Source organism: Phytophthora cinnamomi, assembly GCF_018691715.1.
Source record: "Phytophthora cinnamomi strain GKB4 chromosome Unknown Contig23, whole genome shotgun sequence".
NCBI classification, from domain to species: Eukaryota; Oomycota; class Peronosporomycetes; order Peronosporales; family Peronosporaceae; genus Phytophthora; species Phytophthora cinnamomi.
In genome coordinates, this window is record NW_027150956.1 from 78,726 (window position 1) to 100,500 (window position 21,775).

General features: G+C 54.7%; 7 protein-coding genes across 7 annotated transcripts; 4 read left to right on the forward strand and 3 right to left on the reverse strand.

Moving 5' to 3' along the window:
- Nucleotides 1-3,009: 3,009 nt before the first annotated feature.
- IUM83_04907 (Arrestin domain-containing protein 2) lies at nucleotides 3,010-3,850 on the reverse strand (the record flags this gene model as incomplete). Its single annotated transcript, XM_067929011.1, has 4 exons — nucleotides 3,010-3,015; nucleotides 3,092-3,454; nucleotides 3,536-3,636; nucleotides 3,715-3,850. The coding sequence occupies 4 exons, from the start codon at nucleotides 3,848-3,850 to the stop codon at nucleotides 3,010-3,012; spliced, it is 606 nt and encodes a 201-aa protein (XP_067794670.1).
- A 1,061-nt stretch (nucleotides 3,851-4,911) lies between these two features.
- IUM83_04908 (uncharacterized protein) lies at nucleotides 4,912-6,142 on the forward strand (the record flags this gene model as incomplete). Its single annotated transcript, XM_067929012.1, has 3 exons — nucleotides 4,912-5,060; nucleotides 5,121-5,682; nucleotides 5,756-6,142. The coding sequence occupies 3 exons, from the start codon at nucleotides 4,912-4,914 to the stop codon at nucleotides 6,140-6,142; spliced, it is 1,098 nt and encodes a 365-aa protein (XP_067794669.1).
- A 529-nt stretch (nucleotides 6,143-6,671) lies between these two features.
- On the forward strand, nucleotides 6,672-7,149 carry IUM83_04909 (uncharacterized protein; the record flags this gene model as incomplete). The annotated part of the gene is made up of 3 exons (XM_067929013.1): nucleotides 6,672-6,755; nucleotides 6,823-6,932; nucleotides 7,002-7,149. The coding sequence occupies 3 exons, from the start codon at nucleotides 6,672-6,674 to the stop codon at nucleotides 7,147-7,149; spliced, it is 342 nt and encodes a 113-aa protein (XP_067794668.1).
- A 187-nt stretch (nucleotides 7,150-7,336) lies between these two features.
- Nucleotides 7,337-8,821, forward strand: IUM83_04910 (rna pseudouridylate; the record flags this gene model as incomplete). The annotated part of the gene is made up of 1 exon (XM_067929014.1): nucleotides 7,337-8,821. One exon carries the CDS (start codon nucleotides 7,337-7,339, stop codon nucleotides 8,819-8,821), a length of 1,485 nt encoding a protein of 494 aa, XP_067794750.1.
- Nucleotides 8,822-12,422: 3,601 nt separating this feature from the next.
- Nucleotides 12,423-13,284, reverse strand: IUM83_04911 (uncharacterized protein; the record flags this gene model as incomplete). The annotated part of the gene is made up of 3 exons (XM_067929015.1): nucleotides 12,423-12,488; nucleotides 12,570-12,965; nucleotides 13,039-13,284. The coding sequence occupies 3 exons, from the start codon at nucleotides 13,282-13,284 to the stop codon at nucleotides 12,423-12,425; spliced, it is 708 nt and encodes a 235-aa protein (XP_067794809.1).
- Nucleotides 13,285-13,522: 238 nt separating this feature from the next.
- Nucleotides 13,523-15,038, forward strand: IUM83_04912 (Kynurenine-oxoglutarate transaminase; the record flags this gene model as incomplete). Its single annotated transcript, XM_067929016.1, has 3 exons — nucleotides 13,523-14,524; nucleotides 14,607-14,759; nucleotides 14,853-15,038. The coding sequence occupies 3 exons, from the start codon at nucleotides 13,523-13,525 to the stop codon at nucleotides 15,036-15,038; spliced, it is 1,341 nt and encodes a 446-aa protein (XP_067794751.1).
- Nucleotides 15,039-19,592: 4,554 nt separating this feature from the next.
- Nucleotides 19,593-21,661, reverse strand: IUM83_04913 (DEAD/DEAH box RNA helicase; the record flags this gene model as incomplete). The annotated part of the gene is made up of 3 exons (XM_067929017.1): nucleotides 19,593-19,603; nucleotides 19,663-20,145; nucleotides 20,236-21,661. The coding sequence occupies 3 exons, from the start codon at nucleotides 21,659-21,661 to the stop codon at nucleotides 19,593-19,595; spliced, it is 1,920 nt and encodes a 639-aa protein (XP_067794866.1).
- Nucleotides 21,662-21,775: the final 114 nt, after the last annotated feature.

Sequence of the window (21,775 nt, forward strand, 5' to 3'; positions counted from 1 at the left end):
GCTACCGCCCACAAAATGACCCCACGGTTCTTGTCGTTCTAGCATACTACATTTCATCGCAAACACGTTTGTCTAGCAATGTATAGTTCCCGGACAATATTGCCAGCAAATCCAGCCTTCAATGCATCACCAACAAAATGGTACCATAATTGAGGCTAGAAGCCAAGTCTAAAAAGAAACAGCAACGCAGCATGAAACTACAGCGTTTCAGCTTCGTAATGAGCGCACGTAGGCTGAAGTTGGGCGAGTATTGGCACCAGGAGAGCTTCTAACCTGCCAAGACTTCGCTTCGGAGTCTTGTTATCGATAGGTGCCGTTAACACTGTAATATATTATGTTCGATACATGGGTACAGGATGGGAAACTACGAAATTAACAAAATATCCTGTGAGATATGATACAGGGGATTTGAATTTGTCCTGATCTGTTAAAATAATCAAACCTGACCTTCGACGTCAACGTGATTGCCTGTCCCATGGATCCAGATGTTTTGCCGTATGATTCACGGATTGAGCCAATGGTGTGCTCGTATTTTGACCGATGATAGTCTAACCCTACTGGAGCCCATTCCCCAAACTTTTGGCCAGCTGAGAGCGTTTTTTCTAGCGTCTATATCTCGATAACGACGCCGAATTCGTCAAATGTGAGCCCAAAATCGGAATCTACGGGCGAAAATTACCCTTATATCTAACTATCGTATATGGAAAGTCACCATCTTCCATGTGTAAAATGACCCCTCTCTGCTTATTGGCCGGTACAAATACGACTTGAAGATGTTCCGGGGCGAACGTCGGCGCGAGATTGAAGCTGAAGTCTTGCTCGTCTGTTGTCTCTGTAATTCTGACGCTTCAAGTTCTTGCTTTCTTCGATGGCGAGGCCAAGTTCAATAAGACGCTCTCGTAGCGCTGAAAGTATACACCTTTCTCACGTCTCAGAGGAGTGCACCTCACGCTGTAATTCGTGAACGCCAAGCATGTTCAGAAGAACATGTTGTAAGATGGTCGATCCCAGGTCCATTTGTGCGAAATAACCCCCCACAATTTCTTCAGCCGCCCGAAGAAATATTCAACAAGGACTTGATCGTGCGAGATGTACTTCTTTATCTCGTTGAAGCGACCACTGGGAGTGTCCGCGTGCTGAAATGTAACATAACGAGCACAAGGAACGTTAGCAAACGTGTTACCAGTGACCGTCAATTGCTTCATTGTCCAGCGCTTTTCTTTCTCTTGGACGAAGGTCTGGTACACGAAGGGCTCAAGCATCGTGATGAACTTCTTGATCATCTTCTGGAACGGTAAGGGATCCATGTGAAACATCGAGAAAACTGAGTCCCAGCTACCGCAATGCTTCAGCGAAGCAAGCATCATGAAGAGAATATCCATCGGATCGTTTGAGCTCTTCTTCCCTCTACCAACATTCCAATGACGTAGAATGTGGTCCTCCAGAGCGTCTCAAGGTCGTTCAAACTCTATTGGCGCGAAGTTGCACATTCTCAGCACACGTTCGGCACCTTGCACATTCAGCCTGAATGATTCAGGCATCGGTCGTATATCGGTGACGGCGACGCAAGATCGTCGTCAGATTCTCCGTGGTTGGTCTGAAGTTCTTTACGCGATAGAGCGCGATGCCGAGCTTCCTCTTCAACGAGTAGCTGATCCCCGCGTTCACGGTCTTGATTGTCGCGGGCTTCTTGGGTGCGCCGGGCTCGGTTTCGGGACGGGGCCATAGCTACTAAGCCGATGGACCACCAAATTGGAAATGAAAGCGGAAAATAAAACTTGATAGACTACGCGGGAGAGTACAGCTTGCTATGGAACGGAGTCTTTACCGAACATATGATCCTGGTTTGTCATTGCTGTCGGGTAAATGCCACAGCTCAAAGCATCTGCTACAACTGTTTTTCGAATTGCACATAGACACAACTGAGATGCACTGGGGCATTTCATCTAATACTCAGTACTCCGAACGGAGTTCTAGTACGATAGGTACACGACCCCAAGTCTCTGGCAGAGAGACTGGGCGTGTCGGCGCACACACACTTAGTGTCTCGCGTATAAGACTTGGAGTTCACTTGGAGTTCACGAAGCAGGTTTGAAGACGATCCAAAGACAGCTTTTTCCCGCACTTTGCATCAACTTGAAGAGCAAGTCACGAACAGCCAACTACCAGCCTGTCACTTGGACTTTCCCCTTCGTTGCGTCATTCGACGGTGGAATGACGAAGCTCTGGGCACCATTGTGTTATAGTGCTGAAATTATTAATACACGCTGCTGGAATCGAGGCGTAGCTGCGGGACAGCGGCGTCACACCAAGCAACCCACGCCAGGTTTGGCTAGGTCAAAGGATTTTAATTCCATCCAAGCGCTGTAGCACAAGCACGCAACGCAGGTTAGAAACACGACCAACACCACCCCAAAAGACTGATCTTCACGAGTTTTCAAGTTCTGTCATTTTGTTAGGCCACTTCAAGTGTGACCGACCTAACGTCGGCTCAGAACGGCCTTCCGCTGGAAAGTGATCACGCACATTAACGTTGAGAACGGGAGTCCAGACTGGTCAATTAACTTTTGCGCTCGCTGATATCAACACTGAATTGCCATTGCAAATAACGTAGTCTTAGTCTTCGTGGTCTGCGATTGAGCACAAGATCACGCCTCATACTGCTTGTCGAAACTCACGGACTTTTACTCCCGGAAGTAGCCTCCGCAGGTAATCTGAGCACTCGAAGTGCCCCCGAGCTGAAAGACGTATGCTGGTGCAACACCCTCACAGGAATTTCAACTACGATACTCTTCGCCATAAAAGGTTTGCACCGAACAATCAGTCGATGAGTACTTCGGAAGAAATGCGAGACCACATCAGGATTTAGAGGAGTCTGCTTTTCGTTCTCAACCAACCCGACATTCACCTTTTGCTCCCTCTTTTGACCGGCGTCTGGACCAAAAACTTGTCGCGCCGATAATTCACGCGTGACAGTCCAATCTGGTCGCTCGCCCAGATTACGGAGCGCTACATCTTCGACCAATTCAACAGAGATCAGCTTGGCAGGTGCTCGACAGGAGGATCCGTCCACCCGACACACCAGCGGTACCACTTCGCCCGCGACAAAAACATCTTTCGGGATCTCGATGGTTAAGTGCAGAGTGCCGCGATTGATACAACACAGCCAGTGCACGACCTCCGACGCTGAGATCTCCAGAGCGCGCGTCCGTGGGGTCACTGTCGGCGGCGCGTGCACCGAAAACTCCTGCGACGCCTGCAGATACGCCACCGAGTCGCTCTCGGCTCGGAGCCACACGCTCGCCTGGTACTTGATCTGAACTCGGAGTCGCTCGGCCGTTCCGCTGTAGATGTCCAGTAGCTCAAAGCTCGAGGGCAAGTCCTCTGGCAGCTTGAAGTTGAAGATGAACTCCGAGTCTCCAGCAATGAAGATCCTGGTCGGGACTAGCTCAATCTGGAGAATGCAACGACAAACGGCCAGTGCGGTCAATGCAAGGCGTAGACTTGCACGCTAGTTTTTCCACTGCCGACCAACCTTCTCCTGAAGGAAGATCTTGTCGAATGCGTTGGTCACGGGGCTGTAGCCGCCTTCGTCCCATGCAACTGCTTCTTTGCCTTGGACGACCACGGCCAGTGCTGGGGGCACGAAAGGCACACCAATGGTGAGTGGGCGAACAGATGTGCGAACTTACATGTGCAACGGCAGATGCTCACGCTCTCGCGCCTGGATCAGCTCCAGCGCTGACAGCTTCACGACGCCCGACACGACCTCGCCCGGGGCGTAGCTCGGCTGCTGCAGCTCGACCGTGAGGCGTCCGAGCACGCCTTCGACCGACTCGCGCGCCGCCATCGCTCGTGCGCCGCCGAGCCAATTGCGTTGTGCAGACGAGGGGGACGCGTTTCTGCTCTGGTTTTGATCTAACTTGGTGGGGGTCCTGCCAAGCAGAGCGCCCGAGGAGAAAGCCTCGAGAAATAACCGGCGACCATGACGTATTTGCGCGGAAACGCCCTCGCTTCAACCTCGACCTTTGACGGGATCTGGCCCGAGGCTTACCGACCGCAGTCATCAACGTCAACAGATCTCGAGGATAACGAGTCGCACGAGCCGGAGAAGCGAAAGATTCCAACGCCGCGAACACCGCACGAGAGCCTGTTGCCAGCTCATGGCTCTGGGTAGTCGAGCATTGCATCGCCCGTCCGTTACACTCCAACAAGTCGGTAGCCAGAGCGGCGACCCTCCAACCCGTCGAACTGCAATTGCAGCTCGTCTTTCAGCTGCCTCCGTGGAGGAGGCAAACACCTGCTAATGGCACGAATGACGTGGGTCATCACAGAAATGCTCTCCAGGCCTTCGGCCGTTGCTGCCGCTGCATGCGAGACCGGCGGTTTTGTAGTCAGCGGCGCTTGCCCAATCCTGCAGCTAGCCGGACCGCTTAACGCGCCCGTCCCACTCCCCGGCCTCAACTCCGTCGCGCCTGCCTGTGGATCTTCCAGTTAAAGACTAACGTGAAAGACTTTCACGCACCCCGTCGTGTAGAGCTCCCAGACGGCAGCGCTCTAAGTAAAAAATCTCCGCCAGCAAGTGTCAAGCGGTGTCAGACGCCATGGCATCTGTCCCGCCCAGCTCTGTCCATCGGCACGAGCTCCGATAAAACGTTTTCGCCAGTGCGCCCGTCATCCTCTATACCCATTCTGGCAGGCACGCTCCACGTCACTTCCTATGGTGGCGTCATCAACCCAGAAATTTTATCTCGCAGTCTACTCATTCCTACAGGTACTCACCCCGTCTCTGCACCTGAAACCCTAGCTATTCGCACTTATCCGAAGCGGCTCAGTACCCCCTCGTCTTCCACTCTTCCTCGACCTCAATCGCGATTCCTCCGGCCTTCACCCCATCACCCAGCGGCCCCCATGGCGTCTCCGTTCACGCACGCACCGCTGGCCTTCGAGCTGCACGCGTCGCGGCCCGACTTCCTGCCCGAGGACTGGAGCGACACGGACCAGCAGATCTTCGAGTCGCTGCTGCTGCCGTCGCCCAGCTCGTCGTCGCTCGCGGACTCGTCCGACTCGAGCGCGTCCGTCAAGACGGAGCCGCTCGCAGCCAAGAAGCCGCCGCGCAGGGGCGGCCGCAAGCGCGTGACCGTGGAAGAGAAGCGCATGAAGCACCGAGAGGTGCAGCGCCGCTTCATGCAGCGCAAGAAGGAGATGCTGGCGGGCGTGAAGAAGTCCATCGCCGCGCTGGAGCGCCAGGTGGCCGTGCTCAAGCTCTCGAGCGAGCGCGAGGCGCTCGAGACCGAGCACCGCTCGCTGCTGGAGAAGCACGAGCAGGCGCAGAGCGCGGCGCCCGCCGTGTCCACGCTCGAGGCGCTCGAGAGCATCTTCCGGCGCGAGGCCGCGGCCGTGGAGCTGCAGTTCACGCCCTTCTCGCTGCAGCAGTGGCAGGAGCTCGTGTGCCAGACGCTGCAGAGCGTGGACGGCATCCTCACGCAGGAGGCCATGCAGGCCTCCGGGCTCAACGTCATGGGCTGGTCCGACCGCCGCCACGTCGAGGACTCGAGCGTCAAGTTCACGCTGCACAAGGCCTTCCCGCACGTGTGCGCCGAGAACCTCTGGAACGTCACGTGGCAGCGACTCTCCACGGACAGCTACGCCAGCTTCTTCAGCCCGTCGCTGTTTATCAGGGTGCGTGCAATTAATTGTGGTGTGTTGGGCTGGTGTGAACGGAGGCTAACTTGTTGTTGTTTGGTTCGTGTAGAAACACTTGCTGCAGAAAGTCTGCGACGACGCGATCATCATCTACCGGGTCATCTGCTACCCGCAGACTGGGCGAGTCTCACGCGCTATTGAAGTCATCAGCCGCGTGAGGAGGGAGAACGACCTCGTCTACTTTGTGAGGACGCTGGACCTGCCGGACGTGAGGGAGCGGGTATGCGCCACAGATATTTGGACGCAGTCGCTCACGGTGCTGCGCTTCATGCCCACGGACCCGGAACACCCGGAAGTTGGCTGTGTGGTGCAATACGGAGGCAACTACGTGAACATCCCCAAGGGCGGCGTCAAGTACTGGCTCATGGAGATTTTGTTCCTGGTGCTGCGCTTCGAGTCGTCGCTCATCTCGCCCATGTTCTCTCTCAGCAATTGATACCGTCCCCATACGTGTTTTTATTTTGTAGGTGGTTTTGACTAATAGATCGTTAACTTATCGCGGAGCTTGAGTGTTGGTGCTGGTGGTGTTTGCGCTTTCGTTCTGATGAAGAAGAGCATCTCAGATTGGCAAGACAAGATGCAGAGGCCGAATTGGCTCACACGGGTAAGCCTTCGAGGCACGCGGGCTATTATTTCGAGCGTTTTTACCACCAGTATGACGAACTCGAGTGTTTATCATGCGAACATCTCGTGGTGAAGTCAAGAAAGCTGCCTAACCGATCGACTCGAGAGATGGCGACAAACAGCAACGATGAACAAGCAATTCCATCCTCATGTCAAGCTCCAACCAGCTTGCCATAACTGACATCTGCGAAAATCTGATCAAGCCAGACGACAAATGGTTGTGCGAAATGCACTTGGTCTTCTTGTCCTGGGTCTCCTACGCGGTTCGCAGGGCCTCACTTTCTATTGTACCACACGACACTAAACTCAAATTCCACCCATACCTTTGGCACAGTAAATCGATGGAGAACTCTGCCTCTGAAACCGTGACATCACTGCGGGATAACAGTAGCGAGCAGTCCCAGGAACGGGTGCGCGAGAAGCTGGTAAGATCTATACATTTTGCGTCGTCAACTGCAACAGGATGCGCTGAACCAGTTGCAATTGCGTTAGAACCTGCTTGGAGACCTCCAGCGCCAAGTCAAAGTCTTGGAGGCCCAATACGAGCAGCTACTCTTGACAAGCCACCGAATGTCAAACAGCACCGAAGCGGAAAGAGAAAAGTGCGAAGCTCTCGCCTCCATTCTTCGCCGAGCTTATCAGCAACTCGCAATAATGAGGAATGCGCTAAGCGCTAACACTGGAGGAGCACATCGGCCTGACAAAATCGGTTCACTAAAAGACCGTCGCCCCAGCGCTGCAGGAGACGACAACGAGCGGAAGAAGCCTGGGCTGAAGATTTACCCGATACTAGAACACGCTCCCGAAGTTGAAGGATGACTGTCAATGCACAACACCACAGTGTGCGCAGCTAAATTAATGGGAACTCCACCAGTGTCACTCTTCGATAACGCCCAACAACGAAAAGTATTTCCCCTCGATCTCGAGCCCTGGACAGTTGTAATTTACGTGAATAGTTCCCAATGACTACCATAATACAGTTTTCGGAGCTCCACACAAAAGGGCAATGGCGGACGTCCCTCCACCGCCGAGCAAGAAGCAGCGTCGCAAGCAGGAGAAGGCCCGATGGCTGGCAGAGCGCAAGGCTGCACAACTGGCTGAGGGCGGCGCACCCTCCAAGCGGAAGCGTCGAAACCAGCGCCAGAGTCGCGCCAGTGCGAGTGGACCTCCGTCCGCCGCCGTCCACTACCAGGTGTGCGTGTCCACCACTTGTGACAACCGCCTGGCAGGCGGCTCCTGCGTCGTCCGCAGCGTCGATCCTTACGTGCATCGCTTTGCGCTGTTCGTCAAAGGCCGTTGGGCCGGTCGCACGTTGCGCGAGCTGTTCGCCAGCGAGTTCCCGACTCTGTCGACCGCCTACTGCGCCCGAGCAGCTCAGCTGGGTCTCATCAGGGTGAACGGGGCCTCGGCCGAGCTCGACACCGTCATCAAAGGCGGAGACTTCTTCGAGCACCTCAAGCATCGACACGAGCCGAGTGTCCACCTGCCGGTGGCCGACGCGGCAACCAACTTGTCCACCGTGACGGCTCTGTCCACGAAATGGATACATTTGGAGACGGACGAGTTGCTGGTGGTGGACAAGCCGTCGGGCATTCCTGTGCACCCGACGGGCAGTTTCCAGCTGAACTCGTTGACGCTCATGCTGCAGCACGATCGGTGTGAAGCTGCAGAGCACGCGGAGGTGGAGATGCTGGAGGTGTTTCCGGTGCATCGACTGGATCGACTTACGTCGGGGTTGCTGATTCTTGCCAAGTCGGCGGACAAGGCAAGGAGCCTTACGGCCGAGTTGACCGCCACTTCGTCAGCGGAAGGCGCTGGGACTCGATCGGTGGAGAAGTACTACGTTGCAAGAGTGAAGGGCGAGTTCCCTGACGATGAGGCCGGGTTTGCCGATGTTATGGGGCTGAGCTCCGGATTAGTGAAGATTGAAAGCGCAGGAGATGGCTACTGGCGCGTGGATGCGCCGATCGGGCTGATGTCGCCGCGAAAGGGTCATGTGCGATGCGTGATCGACGCCGATGACTCCAAGCCTTGTGTCACGTTGATGCGTCGTCGAGGAGAGCTCGTTGGGGGCGAAAGCATTGTCGAGTGCCGGCTTGTGACGGGACGTACGCACCAGATCCGAGTGCATCTGCAACATTTAGGCTTCCCGATTGTGAATGATCCGATGTACGGACCTGTTGGCGACGGTCAGTCCACCGAATCCCCACCAAAACAAGCACCAAACAAGGGTTCCGTGGATGACAAAGCGACTGCTGGCAAGGACAGAGGCGTTGACGACGAACATCGGTGCATTTCCGTGTGTGATGTGTGCATATCTGAAAGTGAAGGGGAATTAGCGATAGAGGAGGAGGATACGGTGCTGTGGCTGCACTCGTACCGATACGAGTCGCCTAACTGGTCGTTTGAGGTGCCATTGCCACACTGGGCCATTTTGCGCGACTCTGAAAGAGCAAAATCCATTGTTCGTGAGGTTGTGTGCTCTTATTAGCATTATCATCGACGGCACAGCAGCATCGCGAGAATCCTCCGTCGCCGCAGCGCCTGCAGCGACAATGCACCCGTTAAAAATGTCACTACGTAGCAACATGCCCACAACAGATAACACGTATTTTACGTTTTCATGTGAGGTGTACTATAGTCATTTAGTGCCTAACGACCTTGAACAGGTAGCACGTTTTTACGTTTTCATGTGGGGTGCATTACAGTCATTTAGTGCCTAACGACCTAGAAAATGCACCCGACGCACACAACAGGTAGCACATAAATGCTCATTGTTTGCGTTTGTTAGAACTCGCTGATACACAAATCATCCGAGTATTCCAACATTTCCAACAACTCACTCTCAGACAACACATTCAAGTGATCACCAAAACTCGAGTTGCTGCGCTTCTTCAAATCACATAACACTCGCTCATTCACGTCCGCCATGATGCATTCGCAATATTCTCCAAACATTTTTCCATATCCGAGGATAAGAACGACCACGGACGTTTGCTTGTACCACCCACCGTTTCATACTGGCATATGTCTATGAGAGAGAGCATATATCCCACATCCGTGGCCGTCGATAACTTCGCCTTTTTGGTTGTTGGTGCGCGGGTGGCCATGTCCACCGATTGCTTGTTAGTTGCTACCGTTAGCATAAATTTTCTTTTGAATGCAGCTGTGATGACCACTCGTGGATGTGGTGCGTAGATAAATATCTACATGCATTACATCTTGAGGCACTGCCGTTGGCGTTGAGTTTCCGTCTTCAAACACGAAATTTCCCCTGTCCAGAATGGAGCTAGTCTCAAATTTATTCTTCACTCGAGCGAAGATGAACGAAACCCGTTGGCCAGAGAAAATCGGAATCATTACAACGGAATCCTTGCAATCTCGACAAAAAACACCAGCAGCTCGGCGAGCCAGCAACATCCACAACATCTCCTCGTTGGGTTCCTCCAGTAGGTCAGTGAATTGAACAAAACTCATCTTCCAGTGTTTCCACTGATCCATCCAAGATGACTGATCCCCACTTCCGTGTCTAGTTACGCCATCTAGCCAGAAGGTTTTGAGTTCCGGGTCCGAACTGGTCGTAGCAGTTGAAATGGTCAGGATATCGAGGAACGGTCTCACGGAGCACCATTGGTCTGCGAACACGAGATCCTTTTCGCTTTTACGCTTTCCGTTGTGTTCACGCAAAGTAGTCGCATCCATCGCCAGTAACAAGAATATACGAGCAGCGACCTCGCAGCCGTCATCAGCGTCCACGTCTCGTTGCATGATCATCTCCTCGAAAGTTGGTAAGATGTATTTCTCTAGTGATTTCGAGTGGAGTTGATGCCACAAGCGTGCCGCGCCAAACGCTAGAGCAGGCTCCAACGGGTAGCCTGTGGTATGACTGTCATTCGTGTAGGAAACGTGGCCGAGGACACCCATGAAATCTGCCACCGCTCGCGTCGCTACAACCGTTTTGGAATGCGGATGCAGTCCGAGTCGACACCATACGGCCGCGACGCCCCACATCGTGCTCTCATTGTAGCTCTTCTCGAGCTGTATCGCCCGGCCCATCAAAAGCTTCGAGGCTGCCATATCCGAGATGGTTTCCTGCTGGAACTCGATGTCAGTGTCTGGTTCAATAAACGTTTACCATAGCGGACGGCTCATCGAGAGAAGCGCTCTCCACTGCTCCGCTGGATCTTTAATGGTGACGCTCATCTTGTAAGAGGATGCTGCAGCAATCGTCCCGGGCTCGGAATTTCGTCGAAACACATCCATGATGTGCGTCAGTACAAACGGCGGAACTAGCGCCATCCCCTCCTCCGGCTGGTGTGTTCGTGAAGAGGGGTCATTAGCTCGTGAGCGTTCCATGTTGTGCACTGCTGAGTTGGTTTCCACCAGCACCACAAAGATGCCGCCACAGTTGTTTTTCTGCTTGAACAGGATTTCGTTAGTTTTCTTCAAAGCTCTGCGTAAACGTTTATGGCACGAATCGCCATTAAAACCATTCTCGTCCAGCAGTGACCTCGCCTCATCGACAGCGAGAACAAGCAATCGATTGTGAGGGTCGTCACACTGGGTCGCTCCTGAAAACCCAAATTGCTAGTACCAAATTTAGTGCATAGCTTGGGCGGTTTTGCTCTTACCAAATCTGCGTTGGCTCCTGAAAACCCAATTGCGTACTTCCCACTCGCGGTCCAAGGACAAAATGATCGCTCCCGCATTGCTGCTTCTCTCCATCATTCAGCGCCGCCGCCGGTCTCACCGCCGCCAGTCGTATCGCTCGACGCTAGAGCGTCGCCGTCGACGCGAGCGCGACCGTCGCATTGCTCGTATTGCACTTCAGCCGCCAGCAACTTCGTCTTTCTCCGTGCTGTTTGGCTCTGGTGACGATCCAGCGTTGATCACAGTCACGGGGTTAGACCACCCCGCGTTTCACTACTGTGCTACAGCATTTTGAGGTGCTCTACAAACGATTTACTCCCTACGGACCGGCTGGCTCAGCAATTGCATCGCTAAGTGGCTCAAGGCATGGTCGGCCTCGAAGCTTGGACGCATATCAATGCCTCGCCCTCGTATTGGCATGGACACGGACAAGAGGCTCTGAATTTACTCTCTGCATGATGTTTGGTATAACGGCATCCGTCTGCTCCTTGTTCATTCGGTTTGGACGAAGAATTTTAATCCGCGTACTTGCTTCGGATCAGCGTGCTGCTATCAAGATGCCTAGTCTACCCGATGTTCGGCGTTATCAACAAGCAATCCACAGAAAGTATCCCCAGTTGAACGACGTATTCGGGGTCGCCGATGGTCTCAAACTATATCTACAGCAGAGCGGTGATTGCATCATGCAAAACATGTTCTACAACGGCTGGAAGCATGACCACTACGTCGGAAATGTATTTGTGTTTGTCCCCGCTAAATGCGCCTGGATCGCTTCATGATTCTCAGATATCTGAGTGGGGTGGCATATACCACAAGCTTCAGAGCATCTATGAGCAGGAAAGTTTGCATTGTGCTCCCGCGTAACGGTGTCCCATTCATCTCGCCCAATTGGCTTGTAGTGGTCAATAAGATCGAGAAGATCACGGACTTCAGCTGGCGAGAAGCCAGCACCACGGGTCGCAGTTGGTGCTGTGCGACGACGTCTTCCACGGCGGCCCTCACTTCTTGTCGATGCAGTTGCAGGCGGTGCTGAGTCAGGCGCTTGTTGATCAGATGCTGGTGGAGTGCTAGTAGTAGTAGGGGCTGTTGGTGGCGAGGCATTACCGATCGGAGCTTCTGCGGGCGAAACTTCTGGCGGCGTCACTTGCGATAAAGCGAAATCGAAGCTAGGTGCAGGCGTGGGAACAGGAGTAGACGCTTGAGTCGCTGCAGACGGTGTTTGCTGCGTTAACGGGAAGTCATAGCTAGGGGGCGGCGGCGCATCTTCACTAGATGAGTTAGGCAAGACCATGCTGAACCAAGTTCGAGAATGAAAGGCATTTGACATGCGTATCTTTGACGCATGGTACGGGCACCCAATTTGTACGCCCGTGACACGACCCCGTACAAATCGACCCTCCTTGGGCCAAAATGGTACGATCAGCAAGCACGCGACGAACCTTCTACGTCTGGTTTAGTACACGCAAAATGGGTTTTGAGTTTTCAGGAGCGACCCACTGTCTGCTTGTCTGTGACGCACCACCAATGGCAGCGGCAACACGCTTGTCAACTTCTCTATCGGTAAATAATTCCAGCTACTGCTTGCCCACCTCGTCCCAGGGCTGTGGCGCGTGCTTCCACGCATTAGGCAATCGTGAGATTAGATCCTCCTCTGTCGCCCGGTCGCCAAAGAAGAAGCTTGCTAGTTCGGGTGTCGCCAGCGGGAAACCAGACGACTTGCGCCCGTCACGAGTGCATACGTACAGCACCCGATTGCTCAACGGAGGGTCTGTGAACGCGACGGCTGAGTCATCTGCCATCATTTTGGCCACTTCGTTCAGCATCCGACTCGTGCCGAAGCCCGAGCTCTGCACCAGCGCCACACACGGAGCCAAATAACTGCTGCGATTGTTCTCGTAGGCCGACCAGACTCGCGCGAGATATGCGTGAAATTTGACGTGCGCATTCACGTACGTAGCTTTGATCGCTAGCTGGAGTTGCGCCAACTGCTCAGCGTCGAGCACGACTGTCGATGGTGCCAACAGCTTTCTTGCGTAGTCCCCCCCCCCCCCCCCACACCAGTTTCGCGATGTCCAGGCCCATCAGGATTTCTCCGCCCTGAAGTCTGTACCTGTCAATGATGAAGGCAGCGACGTTGCTGAATTGCGCGTCGATGAGTTTCTTGTTTGCAGCGTCGGCTTCGTCAATCTCAAGTAATTGTATAACCCCTCCCTCCCTCACTCCCGGCACACGCTCACACAGCTCCTCGAACACAAACCGCGACAACTTGCACGAAAGCTTCGACTCTGCAGCCTTTCTCTCCATTATCGGTCGGAGTCTGCACCACAAGGCGAATTGGCGTGATAGGCAGCCCTCAAGTTGAAGTGGTCCTGTCCTATCAACCGGTCGTTTACATTCACTCGACTGTGCAAACAAACCCCTCTTGCGCTCAGTAAGCCGCATACCGAATCCCTGTCACGTCTACTTGAAGTCATCACAACGTATCCGACCAGTTATCTGTCTATTATTTGCACATCCATCACCCGCGTCACTCCCCATCAAGATGCAGGCCGCGTCCAAGCTGTCGCTCGCCCTGTCGCTCCCGGCGCACGCGCACGCGCGCGGCATCTCGCAGCGCGTGCGGTCGCTGCCTCCGAACGTGTTCGCCGAGTTCTCGGCGCTGGCGGCGCAGCACGGCGCCGTGAACCTGGGGCAGGGCTTCCCGTCCTTCCAGACGCCGCAGTTCGTCAAGCAGGCGGCCATGGACGCCATCGCGGACGGCAACAACCAGTACACGCGGCCGGGCGGCCACGTGAGCTACGTGGAGACGCTGGCCGAGATGTACGCGCCGCTGCTGGGCCGCGAGCTGGACCCGCTGCGCGAGGTCGTGACCTTCAACGGCGCGCAGGAAGGCATCGCCTCCATCATGGCGGCGCTGCTCGAGCCGGGCGACGAGGTGCTCACGCTCGAGCCGTACTTCGACGCCTACGTGACGGTCTCGCAGCTGCACGGCGTGCGTGCGAGGGGCGCGCCCTTCCGCTTCGCGCCGGCCAAGCGCGCCGCCTTCCTGAGCCAGGACGCGCACGTGAGCGAGCGCTTCTCGTCGCGCGACTTCGAGCTGGACCTGCACGCGCTGGAGCGGATGATCACGCCCCAGACCAAGATGCTGGTGCTCAACAGCCCGCACAACCCCACGGGCAAGGTGCTGTCCGGAGAGGAACTCGCGCAGCTCGCGCGCGTGCTGGAGCGCCACCCGCACGTGCTCGTGCTGGCCGACGAGGTGTACGAGTTCATGACGTACGACGGCCTCGCGCACGAGCGCATCGCCGCGCTGCCCGGCTTCTTCGACAGGACCGTGTCGCTCTTCAGCGCCGGAAAGACCTTCTCCTGCACGGGCTGGCGCGCGGGCTACGCCGTGGGGCCCGCGCACCTCGTCGGGGGCATCACCAAGGCGCACAGCACCGTGCCCTTCTGCGGCACCACGCCCATCGAGGTGGCGCTGGCCTCGGCCTTCCGCGAGGCCAAGCACAACGGCTACTACGACGAGCTGAGGGAGACGCTGCAGGTAGAATTCGACGCGTTCGTCGGATAAGTTATTCTCTAGTGTACACTAACATTACATGGTGGTGGTGTTGCTGCTGCTGCAGGCCAAGCGCGACCGTCTGTGCGACGCGCTCCAGGCGTACAACTGGCGCCCGATCGTGCCCGAGGGCGGCTACTTCGTCTGCTGCAACGTCGAGGGGCTGCCGTTTTACGACGAGTTCCGCGGCATCGAGATCACCCCGGACACGCCCAAGACGGTGCGTTCATGATTGGACCCTGTGCTGTCGGTTTGAGTTGTCGTCCCCCATGACGCTCATACGGTGTTTGGTTGTGTGTTGTGGCGACTGCAGGAGTTCCCGGACTACCAGTTCGCGTACAAGCTGGCGAAGGCCGGCCACCTCGCGGTGATCCCGACGTCGCCCTTCTTCAGCCGCCCGGAGAACCGCCTCGCCCCCGGTGTCGTGCGTCTTGCCTTCTGCAAGGACGACAAGACGCTGGACGATTCCATTCGCGTGATCGAGTCCCTCAAGAACTAGGCGCTGGGCCGATCGCGTATAGAGCAACGTAGATGTCGCATCTGTAAGTCTCGCCGTCACCCCCAGTCTTGAAATGCTGCTCAACGCCGCTCCGCATTTTGCTGGACATGGTTCCGAACCTCTTCTGCTGTTAGCTCCGAAATCCAAGGCAGCATCCGTCTCCAATGCATCTCGTTAAACTTGAGCACAGGAACCTGTCCCGTCACGAAGTTCTTGAAGCGGAAACTCAGTGAGAGAGCACTTCCGAGCGAAAGCGCTGGGATCGTGCGGAAAAACTGAAGCCGCGACGCAAAGTCCTTGTCTAAGCTTCGGACAACCCCACCGCTGAAGTCAGAGCGACACAGGCTCGGGGATGGTAGTTCATACCCTTCAACAAGCTCTTGGTGGGCGAGTCGGTGCAGTTGCGCGCACAACGACTCGATGTGAGGCTGTGCAACTATTGATACACTCGGAAGTTGCCTCAATCGCATCATTTCTGGTGAGTCGCTTCCATCGTGGACCATGGCCACTACGATTTTCTTGTACATGGCAAGCAGCGTTCCAACTCTGCGGCTCTTGACCACATTTTGGGCAGGAGCTGAAACAGCCAATTCATGCAGTTGCTGGGCTGTCAGGAAGACCACAGCCGTGCGCACACTCAGCAGAGTGTCCGCTTCCAATGAATCATCGATGGCTACAGTGCAATCGCCATGCTTTTCTGACAAAAATGTTGGGAAACCGCTAGACCTTGCGAAACTGGAGCTAGTGAAAATTATCCACTCCGGCTGGCTGGGTTCAGGTTTCGTAGGCTTCTGCCATGTCAGATCAACTGTAGGTGTCGCGGCGAGATGCATGTCTCGAGGAGGAGGTAATTGTCCTGCATTAGTCGTCGATGACAACAAGCTGAAAGAGGGGGCAGTTTCGCTATCATGTGTCTCGGTAGACATGAGAGCTGCGGCGGAGGTAAATCCATGGCCGCTGCCACTGTGAGAAATTGATGTCGGCTGAACATTTTTTGCGGGTGGGGCTTGCTGTTGCGGTGCACGCGTTTGCACCTGGAGTTTTGCTTTCCGCCGTTCTTCCAATTTCTTGAGAGCCTTCAAACGATTAGCTTCAATCTTCTTCTGAACTTCGTCTTTGTTTGTGCCTCGAGAACGACCCACGGGTTGAGGAAAAGCCGCTGTATGCACACTGGAACCCGAATTCAGCCTCGTCGAAATAGCACTTGGAGCGCTTGGAAGAGTACCAAGCAAGCTAAAGCTAGGTGCGGTCATATCTGTTTCCATCAAACCGCCGTCTTTTTTTTCGTCCTCATCTTCGGAATTCTCTTTGATACTTTGAAGTGGTGCAGCACCAAGCAAATTCAAGCTCGGGGAAGGCTCCGCCTCGGTCGCACTATTATCACCATCTGACTCTGTCACTGTAGCTGAAGCGCTAAGCGGTGCAGCCGCTGCGGTGTTTTCTGGGGTCGCGGGTACTCGAGAACGCGAGCGATGCTGGGGGGACGGTGTGGTTTCAGCTTCGCTCGGTCCATTGTGCAGCTCATCCAAGCAAGCGCGAATAATTCCGTTCGTTGGAAGAGCCCCCAATTGCCGTCCACCTCGACGGAGCAAAAGAGGTGAATTCTGCGATTCGAACAGCGACCGGGCATAGATAGCCCGCATATTTGGGCTATACTTCTTTCGCTTCTTCTTCCTTGCGCTGTTGTCGCCTGTTTCTTCAGGAGATTCAACAGACTGCGAATATAGTAGCTGCGACGAATCATTGATGAACGAGTCGTCCGCCGCATCTCTGTAGTCATCTCCATAGTCATCTTCATCGTCATCGTCATCGTTTGCTCCACCTCGAACATCTGCGGTGTCATCAATGTACGCAGCCGCTAGAGCTCGAGAAGTTTGTCGGCGTCGCTTTGACCGCCGGATGCGTTTTTGCCACGGTGAAGTCGAAGCTGGGGATACCTTGCTTCCTGGTTGTGTGAACATTTGCGATTGAGACGCATCGTACTTCCGCTTCAGTCGCCGAAAAGTCTTATACTTGTTCTTCACCTCTGCAGACGAAGGCGAAGCCAACAGATTGCTAGGAGAAGTCATTCTCGTAGCCGAAGTCGGGAGTGGAGGCTTTGGTGACCGAGCTTTGGCTGCCGGGGGAGTCTTATGGTACTCCGAAATATTAAGTGGTGCTGTCGACTTACGATGCAGTGGACAGTACGCTAGGAACAGAGTACCAGATCCAACGTCCTCTTCGTCAGGAGGGTCCAATTGATCCATTCGGTAGTGCGCGTACGCAGCGCAGCTGACATGAAAAGCAGTTAAACACCGCTTGTGTGCACATTGAATAATTCCTTTCCCCTTTTTCGAGTGGCACAATGAGCAGTCTAATGTTGCACGGTCTGGATCCAAGTTGCTCAACGCACCAAAGACAAGCATATCATCTTCTCCCTGGTCCACTCGAAACTCAGGGATCCATAAGAAGCACTGAACGTGCACCCACTTTCCACACTCGGTCCGTTTGAACGCACCTCCATGGTGCGGACATAAGTCGCAACGCGATTGACTTTTGCTCGCATTCTTACCACCAGCCCGACCTTCCGTGCACATGTCGCAAAACCACTTGTCGCTAGGCACAACTCGGATCCCGTAGCAAAATTGATGCACCGCAACATTGCATCCGTCACAAAAAACTATCGGATCATCGTCATACGATTCATTCGCCAGGCAAACGGAGCAGCATTCTTCTTCCTCTTGTTCTGGTTGAGTATTTTTCTGAGTTGCCCGCTGCGAGGTGACGCCTGCTTCCTCGGCAGTTGTTGACTCAGGGACATTTTCTGACTTTACCTTCTCCTTCACAATAGCACAGCAATCCTCCTCCTCAGTAAGATCGACGACGATCAAATCTTGGTTAAAGCTTTCAGCGACATCCTCCTTAATTGCAGGTTTTGTTTCATTTGTTTCGTCCACTTCATCACCATCAGTAGCGTCTTCGACTGGTTGGAGCTCGACCTCTTGCGGAACCGCAATTGCCAGTTCTTGCGAGGGTTTGCTTTGAGTGGTGCCATTTGTCGTACAAAGAGGAGGAAGCAACGCAAACGAAAATGCAGAAGGTTCTTCCTCATCCTGATCATCATCTTCTGATCCACTCTTTGATTCGTTTCCGACGCCCGTACTGCTTATTTGAGGAGGAAGTAATGCGAACGAAAACGCTGGTGTGTCGCCATCTTCCACTGGCGTGGTCGAATTCTTTTCCGAAGTCTGCTCTGTTTTCGAGGCTGGGGGTTCACGCTGCAGGTGCTCGGTGCTTTGCGTTTGATTTGTTTCGTGTTCGTGAACATCATTCTCATCGAATTGCAATTGTCGCGTGCTACGCGGACGAGGGGCAACTGAAAGCTGCTGTGTCGCCTCTGTGCTATCACACACGTCACCTGACAGTTCATGGGATGCATTCTCGGCTGCGCGAGAAGCTGGTCGTGGGGAATCAGACGTTAGAGTTAAGGATAATGTCGCCGACATTTGTTGAGTTTCCTCAGCTTCAGGGTGCTCTGGGACATCCTGGCCACCCAGCACGTTTGGCACGTCGTTCGCTGGCTGTGCCCTCCCTGTATCTGCAACAACTCTACTTGTAAAGGCCACCCCATTTGATGACCATGGCGCTTGTGCCAAGTCTTCTTTACTGGGATCGACCTTCTGTTTCTTTGCTGTCGGTGTCAGAGCTTCGCCATCTTGCTGCCGTTTAGTATTTTCCTTGGACTGCCCACTCTCCTCGACAACAGGAATAAACTGAGTTGCAGAATCAATAAACTGCGGGCTGAAGTGCATGTCAATACTGTTCACTGACTCGTCCATTGCCCCAAACGACTCGTCATGTTTGCCTTCACCATCAGCATTGTCGAGCATATTTGATTGTCGCCATGGAGAGCCAAGGTCACTGTCGGTATCCGCGTCATTCGTAGCAACGCTCGATCTGCGTAAGCGCTTCGTCGGCTCCTGTGTAGAGTTAAACCGCGCGGTGTTGCTAGAATCCGCAGTTACGGTCTTGCTTCCTGCATTATCACCTTTATCATCGTCGTCCGAGTCTGACTCCATAATTTCTTCCACACCATTAATCTTTCGCACAATACTCCGAAGAATTATCGAACGAGCAGAGTAGCCCACCCGAGAGCTCACACCTTTCCGTCCAAGATACCGTGGCTGGCGCCGTAATAAATGCATTCGGTTGGCTACCACCGGAAACAGCCTCTTTCTTGAGCTTATAGCGAAGTTTGGCGGGAAGTATTTCATCAGAGCTACAGCTCGTTCCGCGTCGCTCAGCTGCCAGAGATCAGGGTCAACTTGGGCTGATGCCATTTTACCACCTACTTGAGATGCGTGAAAAGTGGGGATATTCATCGCCAATTCTTTCAATGCTGGGCAAATAGTAGCTGGTAACATACGAGGGCACTTGGAATACGTGAACTTGCTCTTGTACGTCGTCAATGCGCGACTCACACTCTTTGCAGCTGACGCGCTGCGTGCCAATTTCTTCTGCTCATCGCCTTCCGTTACTAGAATGATTACCCTGCCCACACGTTTACGACCAGTTCTACCCATTCGCTGGATCATCCGTACCGGCGACGTTAGTGCATCAAATGAAACGATAAGATCAACCTCACCAATGTCCAAACCCTCTTCTGCGATGCATGTTGCCACCAAAACGTTGAACTCGCCCAACCGAAACCTGCGCACGATTTCCTGCTGTACTTTTTGGGTCTGACCTTTGTTTTCTTTGGCCTTGCCCGACGAGCCTTGACCAATAAATGGCTGCACACTCAGGAGCGGGGCCAGCGGGCGCAGTAGCGCTACAATTTCTGACACACTTGCTCGATACTGCGTGAATACGATCGCTCGTGTGCTAGATTCAGCTGCTGCATGACGCTGAAAATGCTCCAGAAGCACCTCACGAAGTTTAACTAGTTTCGGGTGGCTCGCAGTATTGGTAGAACTGCTGCTGGCACCCTCAGTCACCCCCAGACTCATCTCCAGCGACTGAAACTCTGCTGACTGCAGCATCTCCCTCTTGGACCACGACATCTTGCCCTTCTTTCGCTCTTCCGCCCAATTCAAAATCTGGTCGCGGAAGCTGCTAAGTCCATGGCCTGTCAAGAGGCTTTTGGCATGCAACAAACTTACCAAAAGCGCCAAGTCACTTTCAGCACTGCGATTCGATGCATAGTTGGGACTCTTACGAAACTTCTCTCGCGCTTGTAGTACATGCCAGCTGGACAGTCTCTCAGGATCGCCGAATGGGATGATGTTTCCTCGTAGCAGTCGCTGAATGATCGGCGTGAAGCACTTCAAGAATAACGTCTTAACCTCCACGATCTGAGCACCGAGACGGCACACAATCACCTCCTCCTGGCGCGCGTGCGTGTATTTCTTCACATCAGGATCATCAGCAGACCGGCTTTCAATGTGCGAAATTCGTAAATTAGTCACCACATCTTGGATAACATCGAACTTGGCACCAGGGGTAGCAGACAGTGCCAGGATCCGGAAAAAGGGCGTCTTTGCCTCGATCTCCTGCACCACGCAACAGTACGCATAGTTGCCCGTAGCCCGATGGGCTTCATCCACCACAATGCACACAAACTTCTCCGCAGCACAGACCCCTCGTCGAAGGTCGTTCTGCAAGCTCTGCGGGGTGCAGAAGAAAACACGCCTAGAGTTCCACAGCACACGGCGCATCGTCGGAGGCACGTTGCCTTGCAACTCCGCCGTGTCCGACAACGGGATGCCCATGATCTCGTGGCAAGCTTTGATTTGCTGAGCCACCAGCGGCTTGGTCGGCGCCATGAACACGATTTTCCCCGTGGGGAACCACCTGTAGAAGTTGTACATGACCACAGCGGCCACCAGCGTCTTCCCCAGCCCCGTGGGCAGCGACACGAGCGTGTTGTGGTACAGCGCCTTCTCCGCGATCGTCAGCTGGTAGTCTCGGACAGAGTAGTTGGTCGGGTACACGAAGTGCTGCGCCGCCTCGTAGTCGATTTGGGGAAGGTTCGACCTCGCCACGACGTCCACGTATCTCGTCTTGGCCTGCGCGTCTTCCCCCGCCGCGTGTCTCGGCATCTGGACGGGCGACACTGAAGCCATTCTCATAGCAGCAGCAGCGGCCGTCCCAGTGGCTCCTCCCGACCGCCGCGAGGTCAGCACGAGCCCCGACCCGGTGGCCGCAGACGTCAGCGTCGTCTGCTGCGAGCTCCGCACCGGCTGCTCTCTAGCAGCGAACGGCGACGGCTCGGAGCGCCCCACCTCATCCTGTATCTGCGCCTGTTGCTGCTGTCTCTGCTGCGAGGGCGGCACGGCGACAGGCGCCGCCGTCCCGTCGAACGAGAGTCTGGCCTGCACGGTCTTCCTGGCTGCGGTGGAGGAAGCTAAAGAGGTGGAGACTCTGGACGGCGACGTCCGGGCCTGGTACGTCTGGCCGCGCGGCGTGCCACACACCTGACACGCGGCTCTGGCCGCCTCGTTCTGCAGCGTGCACGAGCGGCAGCTCCAGGCGGCGGCGCTTGCTGCTGCTGGCGCGCCCTGGCGGCTGTGGCTCTGCAGGTGGCGCGTCTCCAGCGCCGCGATCTCGGACAGCAGCGCGTCGTCCCACTCGTCCTCCTCCATGCGCCTCCAGCAGCGTCCGCGGCGAGTGCGCACTCGCTCGTCCTTGTTGCTTCCAGGCTGATGAAACGCTAAGTGGCAGTTTCGACCAATCACATGTGATGTCGCCGGCCAATC